A 19,013-nucleotide genomic window follows, 5' to 3' on the forward strand; every position below is an offset into this window, starting at 1 on the left:
CCTGAAAGCTGGACAAACACAATTCAAAGGACATTTCATAGTAAAGATAATTTCTGTTCTGTTCAGTTCAGCTAAAGCAATAAATCTAGGGATACTGTGATGAACTATGATGGGAATATTACCAATCATGGACTTCTGTAAGATGACTCTATTGTGCTTGCTTCTCTTAAGTCTCTTAAAAACTGATTTGGTAAGCTAAAAATGTTACATGATGATTTACATGAAGTGCCGATGATCAGTGTAAGCTTGTTGCATGCACTGATTTGAAAATAAAAAGAATAAAGCACATTGAAACAGAGTTTGGCATTTAATATAATAGTCAAATGTACAGTAATGTTTCAGATGGATATGCATGCAAACATCCTCTTATCTCAAAAGTCCCATGTGAAACCAGCACAAGACATCCTACTTGATTACAGTTTCAAATGAAGAATCTTTTTACATTCTCATATTAATTAATAAAGTCACATGACATTTGCTTGACACTTATGATCATTTAAGTCTCTGCAAGAAAAAAAAAAACATGATGATTGGTTACAATATGTTCTTTAATTCACCGTCCTAAAGCGTGAACCAGTCAGACAGATGACAGACCTACAACTTGATCCTTACTGCACACAATATGTATTAGCTAATACTGTTAAAATATTTAGACTTCTCTTTATATAATATGAATGGTATCATAAAAATGCAAAAGAAAAAAAAAGTGGGCTTCTTTTTCAAAGATGAATCATATAACCTCCTTAAATAAAATATGTTCTTACACAAACTAATGCATTACAAAGAGAACAGCTGTACTATAAAAAAACAAAAAAAACATACAAAATGGAGGATTCAATCCTCTTTTCTCATAATTTTCATGAGAGACAATATGACTATAGTGACAATTGTGTTCAAAGTGCATTTTGTCTATTCAGGATTATTTCAAGAAAACACCTACAAAGCAGAAGCACTGATTTTGACTACGAGGTGACAACGTGTAATCGACAACATAACGCTCTTATACGGTGATTAGTTTTGTGACAAATGGAGGGGTTTTGCATACTCAGCACAGGACAGAATCTGAGGCGGAGGAGGCAAGAGGTGGCACGCCTTCCTTATGATAGCTCTGCTGTCACAATTTAGGGTGCCAGAGATTTACAGAACTTTGATAGTACTTTGAACTTTGAAGTATGTGCATGTTGAATTAAAGAATTATAGTTCACTTTTTAAAAAAATTGCTTTGGTTAGCAGAGAAAACAAAAACTGCAAATTAATAGCACAGGAACAAAAATACAATGAACGGCAATACTGAGTTGTGATGATTATCCCTTTATTTCATCTGGAGGAGAAGTGGTTTATGAGGAAGTGCTTTAGATATAGGGGTAGAGGTGGTACAAAGTGCTGAGTTCATACGACTGTTCATTGAAAACATGAGGCCTACAATTAAAAATCTTTTTTTTTTTTTCAACCTCATCATGGAGCACCCACCCTACAGCTTTTTTAACAAGAACAAAATCAAAATAAGAATTTGATTGATTTTATTTGTTTTTTTGTTTTTTTTTTTGTATTTATATGTTTGCATATTTCAACTGCTGACATCTTCAGACTTCTGGACACTGGTGGAGTTAAGGGTCTTCGATGTCCAGGAAATCCTTTTTGGGCGGTGCACTGCCTCTGTACCAGGCACATGAGTCATCACTCCTCTTGATGCAAGCAAAGTGTTTGGCTTGCTCTCCGTTGTATATCTTCTCAATCACCCAGTCTGTCCACAGACACTCTGTTGGGCTGCTGATTGTGCAGGGGATGGAGGTGCAGCGTGTGATCTGTGTGACAGCGAAGACACCAAGATCAGGAAACATAAAACGTGCATTTCTGGAGATTAGTTTCCTATCACTGGTAGGTGATAGTTACTAGTAAATTAAACTACTTTCCTACCTTGCAATCGCAGCCTGTTTCATAGCGCTGAGTCAGACTCTTCTTCTGGGTGGCACTCAGGGCCTCCCAGGGCTCAATGAAGTCACACAGTGTGACATGCATCGTCCCATCAGCCTCCAGTTTACCTACAGTAGAAAGAGAAGCAATGAGGTGACGTGAAACTGGAAATGAAGACACATCAGGAAATAATATTTGCTATATTATGTGGTGAGTGCTGAAATACCTGTGATCAGATACTCTTTCTTGCCATTGGTCTCCAGAGTCACTCCACAGATAGCAGAAGAGGGAGCAGTGTAGATGGCATCAATGTCCTGAGTGGGACCTTTGAACATCTGACGATGCAAAGAATGAACTTTTAGATTCATATTGCATTAAAGTTTATATGCAAGCATGAGGATGATAACTAAAATAGCTTTATCCTGTATACCTTGATCTGTTTGATGTCATACTTGATCCGCTTGATGGGATTTCCATAGATGTCATTGCCAGCGTCAACTTCCTCCTCCCCAACTACTTTTGCCCTGATAACTGGAGAAAGAAAAAAAAAACAAAAAAACAACCCACATTAACATTCATTGTATCCCAAGACAAGGTTTCAAAGTGAAACACCACTGTTATGTTAAAACTGAACTGGATCTGGATCTGCCTGTATCTGATCTGAGCCCTGCCCAGGTTTGGCATGCTGAAGTTGGCCGCAACACATTGCTGTGGCTTGGATCTGAAGAGTTTGCATGTGCCAGGTGCTGGGAAGACCGAGGCACATGAGTGTTTCATCAGCTGCAATCAGAGGGAGGAATGTGTGCTGCCTGTTCCCAGGTTCCTGTGCCGACACAGGAGGAAGCCAGTCAGCAATCTTTGAAAAGCTGAACTAGAATGCTCCCCTTGCCCCAAGGCCTCTCTGCCGGCCTGCCTCTCTGTCTGCATAGAGGTGCTGACATGCAAATCAACCTCTTTTCTCTCGCATGCAGCCTCCCCCTTTCTCTCTCTCTCTCACTCTCTTGCTCTCTGAAGTTGCAGCTTCCAAATTCACAGAGGTTTGGATGGGGAAAAGTAAAATAGTTCAAGTGGAAAAATATTAGCGGAGCCATACAGATGAGCCTTTGAGCAAATACTCAGTAGTGAGCAAAGTAAATGCAAACACTGAAGTACAGTACAATATTGATCACATGCCCACCATAACTAAAAACCAACAGACTACTGGTATAATGCAACTTGCAATGATGACTGTAACGCCACAAAACTATGACCATGTAGAAGCTGTCCAAAATCACAGTTAAAATGAAGCTTTCGTGTGGCAGAGACTAGCGACAGAGTTAATGCCAACCAGATGTTTTCTCTCAAGTTCCATTTCAGTCCCTGCTAGGGTGGCAGCTACTGATTGTCTCAGACCCTCACCAGGCTGCTCCTTTACCAAATAAGATCAAGCATTTTCATTTGCTTTTTATACGAAGCTGTGAGCCATATGTGTCCTAATTCGATGACAATAGAGGCTTAGAGAACATCTCCTTTTAAGGGTCTAAAGCATCAACCCCATAGCAGAAGGAAAACAGAGAAAAAAGGAGTGTGTGTGCACAGATGGAGGGAGTGATGGAGTGATGAGGATGGTTGCGTTCAGCAGGCAGGGGAAAGTCACATAGCAGAGGCAGGGAGAGGACAGGCCCTCAAAGCAATACTGCAAAACTGTCACAAACGACACAGAGAGCCAAAAAGCTGTACGCACTGAAAAATGATTTAGACGCTGCACCGAGGGATAATTCACACCAGTTCTTCGTTTTACAAATCACAAACGGCTTCACTCACACTCATGCACATCGAGGTAACAGTGCTGAGAAACTCCCCAACTTCTCCGGCTGCAGAGTGGATTAGTGGTAATCCCCTTTGCTCGAGTGTGCAGAATCACACAGAGATCACTTCTACTTGTACGAGCGTTAAGCAAGGCAGGTGAAAATAAGCACAGTATGTCAAAAAAACACTCAGACATGGGGCTTACGTGAATGAGGATATATAATTTGAGCACTTCGAAGAGTTAGGGTTAGCTCTTTAAGTTGTATTCAACATGCTAAAAATAGACAGCTGAAAGAGAAAAGAAGATGGTTATACAGTAGTATATCCCTTTCATTATGCTATTTAAGTTATAACAGTTGGAATCTAAAAAGTTCTTATTCAGCCACATCCAGTCACTGTATTTTAACTTCTACTATAACTTCATTTTCTGTGCTGATATACAGCATATACCTAATTCTTCAAGGACCTGACGTTTACCGAAACAGGCTGACAAAGCCCTTTCAGAATCACAAAACTGGGAACTGAAGGAACCATCTCATTTTCTAGTTACTCAAACAATAAACACAATATCTTGCATTTAGTATTGTGGTCGTGGGAGTGCTTCAAAAAACAAAGAAAAAAGCAAATGCATGTCATGTAATTGCTGGGCCTGCACATTCATTTTCCTCCCTGAGAGGCCACAACGTGGTCAGACTTTGAATAAAAAAACTATACGACAAATGCAAACTGACTACTCTGCTTATCCTGACCAAAGATGCATAGACTAATCCACAGCTGGTTTCTTTGTGGAGTATTAACCTCTGCCATTATTCCATCAGAGCCTAAAAGTGGCAATACTTGGTCTTTCAGGCATCAAAATGTTGTTGCTGTTTACTTGACATTTGAATGTTTTGTCCTATATTTGTGAATGCCACGTGACAGACGATGTGAAGACGATGTAAACAAATGTTTGTCAGCAGTAAAGTGAAGTCAGTGCAGCTGTAAGTAAAATTTGTTTCACTCGGTGCTCTGAACCTGCTGGACGGACCGATCTGATGCATTACTGCAGGTGAAGCAGGAGTTTAAAGCTGCCATTCTGAGAGTTTTGCACATATGCAGTCACGCTCAAAGTAGGAAAATCTGGATTTAATATTAGCTCTGTTTACACAGCTTGCAGGGCTGTGTTTATCCCGGAAGTCACGTTAAAGCCAGCTTTCCTTTCAAGGTCTCCAATGATTCACTTTCCTTCTTCACAAGAAGCAGCACAGATACACCCCATAATCAGTAAAAAAAAAAAAGAAAAGAAAAGAAAAAAAGAAATAAAAAGCAAATACATAATGAGCACAGCATATGACTGCGCAACATTCCTCTGTCTCAGCAAAAGACCCAGGGGATGGATTTCAATTTATGAGGGAAGACTTTTTCTGAATCCTGCTCTGCCTGTTTTGACAAGGTAAAGAAAACTAGATGTTTACAACTGAACCTGACCTGGTATTTTGGCTATTTCACAGTAAGGGGGACAGAAATGAGGTCGGCTCTGGTGGAGGAAATAGCTCAGGTGAAAAAGGTGACAGTCCCAGTTAAAACTACAGTGTGCTTTGATCAGACTGTTGGATCGGTGGCTCCCCTCTGCTCAACATTTATACTTTATATTGGTATTTTTCCAACCCACAACTTTTACCTCACACAAAGGACGTTATACTGTATGAAGTACAATGGATCACAACAAGTGGCACAATGGGAAAAGGATCTCAGAATAATAGCTCTTATACTGTGTGTACTCAACTCTCTTGAGAGGAAATAAGTTTGCAAACTACTTGAGTAACAAATCTTAAGTAATTTTCTTCGTACTCCAGAAACTCTGACCGAAACTAGAGCTGTGAAACTTGAGTTTCACTTCAGTAAACTGTCTGACTCTCAGTCCCTAAAGAAAGTCTCACCAAACTTTATTCTACACACGAATACTGTATCTATGAGAATCAAAATCTATTCAACATAAATACCCATCACCTACAGCTAGAACAGCAGAGGAAAAATAATGATTCCCCCTCATTGTAAAAACAAGCCTCATTAGGGAAGCTACCCAAAGTAGGTAATGACCTTCATTTAGAACGTGCTTAGTCAATTTGACATTTCATCACTCCACAGAGTGCTGCAAATTTATTTTCAGTGTAGCAACCAGTGACTTTACAGGGATTGTCAGTGATTATACAAACTCACAAGATTTCTCTCTGACGTTCAGCTTTCGAAATGTGTTTCGTAAATGCTGACTGACCTCTCTGTGACACAGTAGCCTTTGTGAACTCTTGCTGTGGGTGGCATTCTTGTCAAACTACTAGATGTCAAGTCTTTCTGTCACTTTGGTATGGTTATGGAAGCTGCTGAAGAAACAAAACCTAAAAATCTTTTTTAGCTGGAGGGTCTGACCTCCTTTAGTCCTTTGTGGTTTGTGGTTACACAAGGGTCTATCCGTGGTGCTGATGCAGAAAAAGAGAGGTCAGGGTCATGTGGCCTCTGAAATGGTGATGAAATAACTCAAGTTCAAATCTGAACCTTAGTTTAGTCAGAGCCCTGCACCGTCTGCCTCAACAAATAACTGAAAGTGCATCCAGCACTGATTTTAAAAAGCCATGTGCTATGAAGCAAGGCCCAAAGTAGAACAAAAGGTTTTAACTTCCCAATCAGTTCCTTTCATTTAGTTTAAACTGCACAGTGAAGAAAACTGCACAGATGTAATCACCTATGCCTTCTTTATTGTGTGATGCTCCTTCAGCTTCACTTTTGGGCCCTTGTAACTTTTTCCAGAGATGAGATTTATTCAGTTTATTATCAACAGGTATTTCAAATAGTTACCTGTAATCGGAGGCATATTTACTGAAAACCTCACATAGCAACTAGTTCTGTTTAGTCAGTTTTGTTCATTTGTCAGTTTAGAAGTAGTAGTAGTGGGTCACTATGCCCTTAGATCCTGTAGTATTTTTAACAATCAGTACAAGGCTAATTTGTCATAAGTTCTAAGGTCATATTAGTCAAACCTGTCACTGTCTTCATGTTTCTTACATGAGCTACCTGTGCTGTGTTATCTCAATGAAAAGGTTCAAGAAACTGCAAAAAAAAAAAAAAAAAGGTGGGAAAAAAAAATCTAAATCAGACTTTCCTTTGCAGTAAATTCACTAGGCGGATAATGAGGTTTCTTCATCCTCCAGAGCCATGGAATCCCACGGTAAAGAGAATTCTTTGAATAAGTCACCTTCTGTATAAATGCCACACACTCAGCCAGCTCATAAGTAAGAAAAAAAAAACCCCTCCAATTTAAATAGCTACACAAGCTGGTCACTGTTAAGACTCTTGTTAGCTTAAGGCCTATGTTGAAGGCAGCAACAAGCAGTGTTTTGTGAGAGGCAAAATAGAGGGAAACTATCCCCATGGCCTTTGAGTCAGAGAAACCGAACTCACCATTCAGTAACTTCTGGATCACTGAGTTGATGATGCTGGATTCTTTTGCAAAACATTCGACTGCAGCAATTATTAGGTTTTCTAGTGAGGCAAAATCTACAAAATGAGAATGAAACGGTGCAATGAGGAAAACCTTTAACAGTCTCCTTCACCGCAGCCAGTGATGTGGCAAAAGTCACACAGGATGGGAAAAGTTGTAAAAAAGTGATCACATTTGGTGCTACTAGTACAATGCAAATCACCAAATCCCCTACAAGGCTGCAAAACGAGATCAAATGGAGTGAAGTACATGCAGTACATTGCTGTGTCTGTGAAGACTGAAGAATATCAACAGATGATTAGAGAGAAAAAGAGGGCAGTGGAAAGAAGGAGACAGAAAATTCCATCCTCCTCCCCGAGTAATTGTAAACATAAGAGTGAGGCAGTTTTCCCTCTCTCTGCTGTTTACAGTTTTCCTCGCCACTGGACATTATGTATTCAAATCCTCATGACAAAATGCTACTTCAGATCTACTGTTTGTGAGTCTGCGAATCAAACTTACCGACATCTGAGCTGCAAAACGCCTGCTGAGGATGCGCAGGGGAGCAGCTGCAGGCTTCTGCCATTTCTTCCACTCGCCAAAGAAACAGGATGGCCAGAGTAACAAAACAGCTGTTCATCGTCCAGGTCATCTTTTTCCTAATTTAAACAGGTGGAAGGGGAAATATAGATATCAAGTGGTGCAGCTGAGCAGGCTGATTAACCTCGAAGAAATATCCTCAGCTTTGAGCGAGTAAAAAAAACGGTCCACTTGTTAAAGTCTGTGATGCACAAGGCATGAGAGGGAGCTCATTCCTCTAGAAGACTGCGCTCTGACTCCTTCTCCACAAATCTGTTTTCCACTACGGTGAGGAGCAGCCGTGTTTTATTAGCGCAGGATGGCAGCAGACTCCTCCTCCGCTGCGCTCTCAGCCAGTTGGAGCTCCAGGACGCACAGCCTCTCACATGCACCAGCAAACTCCGTCACCCTGTGTCACGGCCGTGATGCACAAGGTGGTGGGCAGTTGTTTTTTTTTTTGTTTTTTTTTTACTGTAACACGGGGGTGACATTCAGCAGCATCTGGTAAATCGGCCTTTTTATGTGTTTTCTGGACCATTTTCTCAAGAAAGCTCATTTACTCGAACGTGTAAATCTCAAATCCCCTCAAGTTAGCAGCCCTATGTCTGACATTGGTAGAACTCAAGTGTAACAACAAATCCTACCTTCACCCTTCATCTGTATTGTTTTTTTTTTGTGAAACCCAAACATAAGTGTATATTCAGTTGTAATTTTTGTCACGTCATGAAGAAATGTAGTCATCTTTCCTGGTTTACTAAACGTTTTGTTAATTTCTAGCTAATTGAATGGAACATGTCTGTTTTCTTAGAAACAGGAGTTCGTATCACTTGCAGCTTTTTGACTGATGAACTGAATTAATGAGAGGCTGAGAGTTCCCTCACCTCATGACATTAAGTTTATAAGAAACAAGACGAACCTATAAGCAGACTTCCCCGGAGGCAATGTCCCTCAGAAAACTTCAAAGGAAAGCAAGTCTGTCTGCAACCATTTTTCATGTAACTAGTTGATAATATCTTGAGTGTATTGAACTAGTTTTTGCAAGTTATGTTATTGTATTGTATTGTATTGGTATTGTATATTCACTAAGTACAGTTAACTAATTGTTTAAGGTGACAGTGGAACTTGTGTTTCTAATTCAGAGGAACTTAAAATGATTTACGGTGTGGTTTCTACAACATATAATTAATCAGCCATTGGTGAAACAGTCAGAGGTTTATATTTATAGTCATCAAAACCTTTTTTTTAAACATTTTCAGATTTCAGGGTTACATCTGTGACTTGAATGAACACACATGATGAGCACAAACTGAGGCCAGAGGTCACCAAAATCCAAAAAGTTCTTTGTCTGTTAAGCATGACAGTCCTCACTAAGTTTGAAGGACAAGAGTTCAACAAGAGTAGTGATATTTCTCTTTATGTTTTAAATATAAAGATACAGTATTGTCAGCAGGCAGGTAACTTGTAGAGAGCCAAAGTGAGACCAGAACAAATGGGTTCTGTTGCAGAGGAAAGAGAACTTTACAAATGTGCTAATAACTAAAAATGCTGCTTTACAAACAAAGCTTCTCTCAACACACATATGCTGTGTGGCTCAGTTAATGTGTCAGATAAGGAAAGTCGTACATATTGTATTGTATATCATATTTATGCATTTTGTAGTCTTTTTGCCAAACGCTTTTTGACAGAAGAGTTAAAGAGCCATGGTGCTGTAGCGAGCTCAGGCATTAGCAGCAGTACAGAGAGGAGAGAATGCTGTAGAGGTTAAAAAACTTCATAGACTGTTGAAAAAAAAAATGACACTGGAAGAGGATGTTGAGATGACACATGCAGGAAAGCCGCTGTCTCACTAGCTTCTGTAACTCTCACTCAGCTTTCCTTTCCTGAAAAAAAGGGGTTTCATTTCCATATTTCTTCTTTCCATACGAGACAAATCACCGTCCGTTACAATGTAAAGGAAGTGAAACTTCTGTTCAATTAAACTGTTAAAACTTTTGGGAAATATCTGGCCACTCAACAACTGCCCAGAAATTATGCAGTGAGACTGTTAGTCAGTAAAATTGCATGCTGGGTAACTTGAAAAAAAATGAGTCTAAACTTGTTTTATATATCAGTTAATATGTGGAACTGTGAATTCATCTTCTATGCAGAGTTATCAATACAAGCAACTCCTGTCACATTTTCATTGGTTATCAAAAAAGTAGTATATGGTTGCTTGATTACTGACATGGGTCTTGCTAGATAATCCTTAGCCCATGCTTGCACAGTTATTTGTGGATTTAATTCAGTGAGAGTGTTTATGCATGTAGACTGACTTTCAGTGACTTGTTTGCCGCCGATGAAAACACTGAGGAAGAATGATGGAGGAGTGGAGAGAGGTGACATCATGCCCTTAAACTTAATAGATTCAATGTGGCGGCGATTCCCCCTGCGTAAGCGACCCGAGCCCCCTCCACCCCACTGTGAAAGAAACATTATGCTATAGTCAAATTCTTGAGTTGTTTCTCATCCCTTACTCATGCACAAAAATAGATGGCTCCTTTATTGGAAAGTTCACCGCTGCAGCACCACCTTTAGGAAACTGTAGATCTCAAGAGTTTTCGGTTTGTGGCCTCCCGTGTTGATTCAGGCTTCGAGGAGAGAGATCACAGTGAGGGCAACGGTGTGTTTGACGATTAGAGCTGACGATAAATAATGAAGAGGACCGAGGAGAAAAAGAGAGAAGACTGTATCTGCTGTGGTTGCCTCGCTCCCTGACATCATATTTGGCTACTGAATGACAGTCTTCTGGCCACTCTGGCAAATATTTCCATAGCGGAGCATTTTTGCCTGGTTTCTTTTCCACAGGTCTCCCCTCTTGATGTCTGTGTAAAAACAGGCAGAGAGAGAGAGAGAGGAAGAGGAAAAAGGAAAATGGCAGAACCAGTTCAGTGTCATCTCTGTATTGTCAGCATCTCTTACGTCTTTTTGCTCGGAGGAAATTTGGACATTCGTTTAAGTAAGAGTGCCACCAGTCAGATAAGGAAAATTCCGAAATTCTCATAAATTTTGTAAGTCAGTGTGAGTCGTACGCACAGTGGGAGTTACCGACACAAAAGACGCAACAGGGACAGCAACACAGAAGTTGGGTGTGGGGCAGACATCAAGACACATGAAGGGAAGTGACACATCCAAGACGAAACGGGTGGAAATATACTTCCGTCTCATTCCACAGTTTAGCAGAGGCATCGGAGGAACAGCAGATGCCTTCTTCTGAGCAAAGCCTGCCGCCCCCTGTCCAAACAGTCGGCTTCCTTTGCACCCGAGATGCTGACTGATGTGGTGGGTTCTGCTCAGATCGCAGCCGTGTCCCCAGCTCCTGGGTATATTTCAAATTACCTCACAGCATGACCATTCTGAACTATTTCCCACACTGCAACTCTCCCTTTAGAACGAGGTTTTACTCACCAGTTAAGATCTGGATTATTGTATCAACATTTGGTTTTAATTTGTTGAAAGAGGGCGGATTTGTCGAAGAAGTGCAATGTAAGCAGCCCCCCTGTGTACATTACCGACTGCAAATGCCAAAAGGGGCTTAAAAATGGCCTGAACCTCCATCCCTTAAATTACAGACTTGCAAGGCCAGGAATACTCTCAAAAGGAAGTGCCCAGTAAGACATAAAAAGAGGGTCTCATTGTGGGAACTGGTGGGTGCTGTGGCAGTGACCCACATCCTCTGACTCCCACCCCCTCTGCCCTTGTTGCCTGCACACATCGCACATGACCTGACCACCGCGTACGTTTTCTGACTATCCATCCCCCTGTTGCCCTCCCAGCCACAACCCAGGGGTAATTCCCATAATTTTCCATTCATCAGTGGTGCTTTTCACATTGCACTGGTGACAATGTAAGACAGTGAATCACCATTAGCAAATTGCCTTAGGGATGGCAAGGAGGAGGAAAACATCTGTTCGAAAGACAACCTCTTACACCCACCCTCTCCTTGAAAAAAAAAAAAGAGAGAGAGCGATTACAGAAACCACACTGCAGACTTTGGGGTCAAATGGTCTCAACTGTCCACAGGGTGGTGTCCAAATGTACCAGTTAGTCACCGTGAGTCTGCTGACAATGTCCACAAAATGTTCCCATTGTCTTGAGTGTATTTCGGCATAACAGTTGTTTTGAATGTTCAATGGAACTTTCACTTTGACTTAACTCACCGGTAATTGCTGAATGACACCAAAATGATTGTACAGTCATTTCCTCTACAGGCAGTGATACCAGCCATCCATGACTTGGAATTCGGGGGGCAGCACTTGAAATGATGAGCAATTTAAATGACAGTTTGCTGTTGTGAAATTGTTTAACCCTTTCATATCCACAGAGACTTTGGTGCATTTACACGGTAATAGATTACTGTAAAAATAGAGCCAAATTCTACTTTCTACATTTTTTGATTAAAAAAACTGCAAAATTAGACTGCTAAGAATAAAATTGATAACTTTACGCTGATTCCCTAAGATCGACCATTTTTAAAAAAAACCTTTTTTATTGTTCTTGTTTTTTTTTACATCAGTTATTTGTCCTTGGTTTCTAAAATGTGTATTGTATAAAAATATATACTTTTCCTCATCCTCTTCTTTTTTTTTTTTTTTAGAGGTATATGCATTTTAAAGATTAGATCTTAGTTCTGGTTTAGAAATTTTAAAGACATCCCAGCAAACAGGAACCTTCAGGGAGCATTTTTAGAACTGGTATTATTTATGTCTGCAATTCCGAGTAGTGTTAATACAACGCCAAAGAAGAAAACGGTGTAATTCACAGATAACGTTACAGCTGTTGATTATGGTGGCAACTCCTTATAAAAGCAGTATGCAATCAGAAAGTGTTGTCACAGTATCAAACAAAGTATAAACCAGATATTCTACGATATAGTAATGTAATCAACTACACAATAATTAGCTGTGTAAGTTAATTACTATTGGAAAACTGAAAAAAAACTAAACAGAAAAATACTGGAGACCACAGCTGCTAGTATTTTACTGTAGTTTTACAGTTTTAACTGTAGTTTCTTTTTAAACAGTTTGCTATATATATTTTTTTTACAGCTTATCCCTGTTTTGTTAAATTACAGATAATAACTGGTTATTTCACAAGTTAACAACAACAGAAACTGGGCAAAAATCTTTATTCTATTTATTTATTTATTTTTTTACTTTTTTTGTTATTTTTAACTGTATTTAAAGCTGAAAAAAGCTATTTTACAAAAAAAAAGCATTGGAATATATATATGTATGTAATTATTTTACATTTATTTGCTTCTCTCAATATAAAGGCCCTCATATTTGCACTCTTAATTGTCATACCTTCTGATTGCATTGTTATGTTGGTATGTTATGTTGCTGTACATTTGTGCTATAACAACGCACTCCGTAGCTTCTGAAATAAGGGGAAACTGGAAAATTTTGGAGGATACTGGATTTCAAATGATGAAGATTAACTACTGAGTCATTGTTCATAAACGCCAGTCAGTGGAATTTCAAAATTCTGGGGCAAACCAACAAAGTATGTCATAACTTCTGGGGTTAAAAAGTTCTTTTGCAAAATGACATAAGAATGAACATGCTGCCAGATATTACTCAAAGCAAAAACAAGTCTACGCTGTGATGAAATACAAGAACTTTCCCTCATAGTGAATGCGTTACTTTACAGTTAGCACAGAATCCAGCATGATTACTCAGGAATGAGTCACATCAAGTGTAAAGCACTCTCTCCCCTATACCTGACTAAATCACTGCTGTGCTGAAGAGTAAGTAAGGGCGGCTGTGGCTCACGTGAGAGTGCTTGTCCTCACAAGGATCACAAGGTTTGATCCCCAGCCCCTCCACAGTCGAAGTGTTCTTGGGCAAGACACTAAACCCGAAGTGTGAATGGGTGAATGAGAAAACATTGTAAAGCACTTTGAGTACCACCAAGGTAGAAAAAGTGTTATATAAGTGCAGATCATTTCCCATTTAAGTATGGAGGAGTCATCCTTAAAAAGCCACACTGATCACATAATCTTTCAAAGTGATCAGCTGGTTTGGTGCAGCCATAGACCTTCACTTCTTCGCAGCCTCTGAGTCACTGTTTAACTGTTGCTGTTACTGTTTAACTCACCTGCCCGGACATGTACGCCCACATGTTGTCAAAGTGTGACTGTTGGCTGTGTGAAGCAGACATGCAGAAAGACTTGAAGACAGTCTGGTGTGTGCTGAAAAAAACAACTGCTGGGAAGATTCCATGATTCATGGAGAGGAAACTGCTTTATTCTTGATCAAAATCTTTTAAAAATAAAACCTTATGTGATGATGCTGAATCAGGCTAACATACTTGAAGTTTGTTGTTTTTGTTCTGTTGCAGAAAAGTGCTGTGACAAATGTAACGATTTCACATAAAACTGTTTACTAAGCTTGTATTATCTTAGCTTTACCTAAATGATTATTTCTATATATTAGAAGATTTTTAATCTAGCCTCTAGTGGGGATTTTGATAAGAAGGCCAATACAAGTCTCATGCTACAGTTGCCTATCATTATATAAGACTACAGCATGCTACTTTAGCAAAAGCATGTAAAGAATGATCCAAAAAAAATGTGCTTGAAGTATTAAAAGCAGATAAATGTCTCTGTGATTGTTCTAGTTGTATACACTGATCGGCCACAACATTAAATCCATCTGCCTAATATTGTATGGCAGTTGGTAGCACTGTTGCCTCGCAGCAAGAAGGTTGCCGGTTCGCGTCCCGGTGGGGGTACCGGGATCTTTCTGCGTGGAGTTTGCATGTTCTCCCCGTGCAGCGTGGGTTCTCTCCGGGTTCTCCGGCTTCCTCCCACACAGTCCAAAAACATGTTGAGGTTAATTGGTGATTCTAAATTGTCCGTAGGTGTGAATGTGAGTGTGCTTGGTTGTCTGTCTCTAAGTGTGGCCCTGCGATGGACTGTCGACCTGTCCAGGGTGTCCCCTGCATTCACCCTAAGTCGGCTGGGATAGGCTCCAGCCCCCCCGCGACCCTAATGAGGATTAAGCGGTATATAGATAATGGATGGATGGATGGATGGATCATATTGTATGGCCCTCCATGGGTTTCCTGTAGTGTCTGGCACCAGGACGCTGCTTGTGGATCTTTTGGGTGCGATCTTCATGGATCTGGCTTGTAGATGCTTGATTAGATTGTAATCTGAGATGTTTGGAGGCCTGGTCAGTGCTTTGGACTCTTTATCATGTTCCTCCTGCTGTTATTGAGTAGGTTTTGTGGTGTGGCAGGATGTACTGTTCTGCTGTTGGAGGCCACTGGCATTGAGGAAGTGTGCTTAGTCTGCAGTGATGCTTACGTGGGTGATACTTGTCAAAGTGACATCCACATGAAGGCCTGGGCCCAAGGTTTCTCAGCAGAACATTGCATAATGACAAAATCAATGCCATTCATTTCACAAGTCAGCGGTTTTGAGGTTGTTGCTGAGCAGTGTCTATTATATATCTGTATATACTGATGCATTCATGCAAAAGTAGCATTTTCCTGCAGTTAAAAGGATTTGATGTCTCTCAAATGAACACTTTCCATTGCCGAAACTTTGTTTTAAGAAAAAGGAACTTGAAATTTTTTAATTTTTCAAACTTATGTATTTGCTTTATCCAAATGGAAAATATGACTTTCTTATTAGACTTATCATTCTTCCCTTGCTTTTAATCTGAAACCCCACTTGAAGAAAACTGTGGCTGATTTGCAGCACAAAAATCTGAGGAACCATGAACGTGAAATGCACAATGTTAAAACAGTGGTAAACCTACATTTTGCACTTGCATGGTATATATGTTATGTCTAATGAGGTGAAGCTACAAATCAATCTAGTGATTCATTAAACTTGGGGCCCCACTATACTTCTGGGTCTGTGTGTCATCATTTATGTTTTCTTGTGAGGGACCAGTTGGATCTTGAAAGAACAGTACATGCAGACAAGAAATCACTTTATTTAAAACAATATATGCAGGTAAGGATACTGATTTTCATGTAAACACAAGTTACTTGAGGTTTCCTAAATTTGTGGTGATATGTTTCAAATGAATCATTAGCAAAAAAAATAAAAAATCACATTGATCAGAAAATTAAGCACTGATTGCAGTTTACTGAATACTGAGACAAGCTGATCGTACTGTATGTGAGAATAAACTTTGCTGGCTCAGACATACTCTGGTCTCACTACAAACTGGTAGGTGTATTTGTCATCAGGACAGGGGTAGGAAAGGACTTGGGTATCATTCACAGTGATAGGAGCCATGTAGCCTTTGAAGCCTTGAACCTGACAGACGTACTTGCCTTTGCATATCATCAGGAGCTGGTTACGGAAGAGGATGTTGCTCCCCTGTTGGATTTGATTTTGTGGGACCAGCCTTGCCATAGGAACCGACTCGCACCTGAGACCCTGGTTTGAACACTCGTACTGACTCTGGAGGATATATGCCCTCCAGCTGATCTTCTTGTCCTTAAAAAGCAGGCTGTTGTGGGCAGGTGTGCTAAAGAACTTGGTCATGCTTTGACTATATAAATAATTTTGCTGATAACGTCTGTCATATCGGCCAGCGTACTGATATTGTGTCTTTCTGGTTGAAAGGTCAATAACAGCACTCCAAGGCTCAGCAGTGTAGATCCTGGGCTGGTAATCATCATTATGCTTGTTGTACTTTGGGTTAGTCAGATTACCAAAGAGCAGAACATTAAACTGAAAGGCTTTCAACATGTTCTCAAGATACATATCCTTATGAGCGCTGTAGAGAAGGGAGCTAGAATCCAACTCATACAGTTTCTCAGCAGGGATCATAGGGAAACGAATGCGACTCAACAGGTCAACCTGGGTTTCCAAACTGGTGGACTTGCCCATTTCTGTGATCCAGCTCTCTACGCTCTGCAGCACAAAATACTCGTCTGGCACCACTAAATCTGAGCGGGTTAGAAGAGCCCCAAGGAGCTCCACTGAGATGCCGGTCCACGCTGGAGACATGGTCAAGTTTTCATAGTTCCAGGCCATGTACCTGAGACAGTTTTCCTCAAGGATTAAGTCCTTAGTCCCCACTGCATATTTGTAAATGGAAACCTGATTTTGGAAGGTGTCGTCATCTGGGAGGATTTTAGAAAACAGCCGGCCTATGTCTGCCTTTAGCTGCTCTATTCCAAAATTGGAAGCCAGTTGGTGGAGGCACAGTGCAGAGGAGAAGGTCACATCCATCTTACGGGTGTAAATGTACCTAATAAAAACCAGATTGTTAAAAACTGACAAGATATTGTTTGTTAAAGTTGTTTTTGATTGGCTTTTCTTTCTAGCAAAAGGCTCACATAGCACCATAGCAATATGCATCATGTATTGCAAAACAAGTCATAAAAGTGTGAGTGTACCTGATGAAGGAGGTGAAATGTGGCAGGCAGGACGGGTTGATATTGATTGTGATGTTAGCGATCCCCACTGAAGCTTTAAAGAGCGGGAATTGTGAGAGGATCACTTTGTGAGCACAGATTGTTGTCTCAACCATCTGCGGGGTCCCATCGTCCTGTTTGTTTCCACTAGGACTCCGGACAAAGATCCGGAAGTCACAGTCGTTCCCACTGTCAAAGATTTGGCCGAGGTCATCAGACAGACTGATACTGTGGTCCAGTGAGTGTGTGGAATCACTGATGGTCTTATCAGCACCTGGAATCACAATATCATTGGAATGACAAAACAAAAAGACGAGCAATGAGCTGCCATCATGTGTTCTACAAGGGCCTTTCGCCTTGTTTCGATACCTACTTCCAGTTTCACAAATAACTCCAACATCCTCTTTGTGAGAGCAGTCAGTTTCTCCCCAGTTACTAAAAGCACAAGTCGCCAGCTGCTTCTCAGTGCCTTTACAGTTGATGTCATCCAGCCAAATAGGTCCAGGTGCTACGATGTAAAAGAAAAAGGAACACCTTAAACAGTTCCCATACTTCTGAATTCATATTGTGTGCATGTTAAACTTGAAATCACAACTCCTCACTGATTACAATCATTGCACTGCCCTCTGGTGGGGGATCAATGGAAGTAAAGGGCACCTTGTCCATAGTTCTTTCCAATGACGACAGATTTGGCTCCAGGGAAGTTTAGCTGACGACACACCACCTGGGCCTCGGCCATGTCCCAGTTGTCGTCACAAACTGTTCCCCATATCCCATCATGGTAGACCTCCACACGACCCTCGGAAATGTTCTGGGAGCCAAACAGCCTCACGTCACCTTCCTGCGGCTTCAGGTTTTGATCTGTGTGCACACAGGTGGTATTAACCAGGGGCATGGCAACAGAGATGTTTTACAAGCACATACCATGATCTGCAGTTTGTTCTGAACTAAATTATCGTGGTCAGAATATATCTGTAAAAGTACACGATAAAGGCACAGCATACACAGAGTCATATTTTGTGTATGATTATGCAACAAGCAATGCTATAATCGCTATAATAATGCGTTGCATTTCCATTAATCGCCTGGCACAACTGTGAACAATTTCACACAAATAAGTAGTACTTTGGATGACTTACTGAACAAGTTAAACTTCATCGCCCTTCCGGAGACATTCAGAAGCAGAAGAACCCACACAGTGGAGAGAGTTCGATGGACAAGCATTTCCAACTGCCTGTGCAGGACTGATGCAGATTGACGAAACAAAAAGAAGCAATGTGTGGAAAAAGCGCTCTGTTGTCTTCCCCTTTGCAACGTAAAAATATGCTTTGAAGGATTATAAGTCAAAGAATTAAGTGGTAGTTTTGTTTCTTGTCTTTTTCATGTGAACCTACATATTGTTGCTACGTATTTATACTTCCTATTATAAAATCACAGTAGCTTTGCATGGATTTTAGTATAGGCATTAATACGCAATACGTTTTGAATCAAAACTGAATCTGTACATTAATAATTAAAGGTCAAACTGTCTTCATTTTGTAGATATTGACGGTATAATGAAGCAACATTACCTTCTTTCTCTGATGAAACTGTGTTGTCCTCAAACGTGCTCCTTTATGAGGTTTGTGGTACAAGTCAAACTCCTTTTATAACCCCAAAAAAGTGGGACGTTGACTCTATACAGTTATACTCCCTTCTCCTTTCCCTAAGTTCCGTTTCGCTGAAAAACAAACTTAAAATGTTGCGCAACCGCTTTGTGTCCAGTCCAAACTTGTTTGACTGCAATCTATCAATGTCTTTGTACTAATCTGGCAGAGGCACCCGCATGTGAATTAAATGACACGACTCAGAAAGT

The 19,013-nt window shown here is 40.5% G+C and overlaps 2 protein-coding genes across 3 annotated transcripts; both read right to left on the reverse strand.

Annotated features, from left to right (window-relative positions):
• Positions 1-288: 288 nt before the first annotated feature.
• On the reverse strand, positions 289-8,017 carry timp2b (TIMP metallopeptidase inhibitor 2b). Its single transcript, XM_008303146.1, has 5 exons — positions 7,679-8,017; positions 2,345-2,445; positions 2,141-2,249; positions 1,918-2,042; positions 289-1,805 (listed from the first exon to the last, which is right to left on the reverse strand). Exons 1-5 carry the CDS (start codon positions 7,806-7,808, stop codon positions 1,608-1,610), a joined length of 663 nt encoding a protein of 220 aa, XP_008301368.1. The 5' UTR covers positions 7,809-8,017; the 3' UTR covers positions 289-1,607.
• Positions 8,018-15,700: 7,683 nt separating this feature from the next.
• LOC103373304 (galectin-3-binding protein A) lies at positions 15,701-18,840 on the reverse strand. 2 transcript variants are annotated; one of them, XM_008303157.1, is made up of 6 exons: positions 18,730-18,840; positions 18,298-18,402; positions 17,816-18,019; positions 17,532-17,666; positions 17,141-17,432; positions 15,701-16,992 (listed from the first exon to the last, which is right to left on the reverse strand). In XM_008303157.1, the coding sequence occupies exons 2-6, from the start codon at positions 18,380-18,382 to the stop codon at positions 15,930-15,932; spliced, it is 1,779 nt and encodes a 592-aa protein (XP_008301379.1). In that variant the 5' UTR covers positions 18,383-18,402; positions 18,730-18,840; the 3' UTR covers positions 15,701-15,929. The 2 variants fall into 2 exon arrangements, with proteins under 2 accessions (XP_008301379.1, XP_008301387.1); XM_008303165.1 differs by having other exon boundaries at positions 18,298-18,464.
• Positions 18,841-19,013: the final 173 nt, after the last annotated feature.

The sequence above is a fragment of the Stegastes partitus genome, unplaced genomic scaffold, assembly GCF_000690725.1.
Source record: "Stegastes partitus isolate 25-593 unplaced genomic scaffold, Stegastes_partitus-1.0.2 Scaffold38, whole genome shotgun sequence".
NCBI classification, from domain to species: Eukaryota; Metazoa; Chordata; class Actinopteri; family Pomacentridae; genus Stegastes; species Stegastes partitus.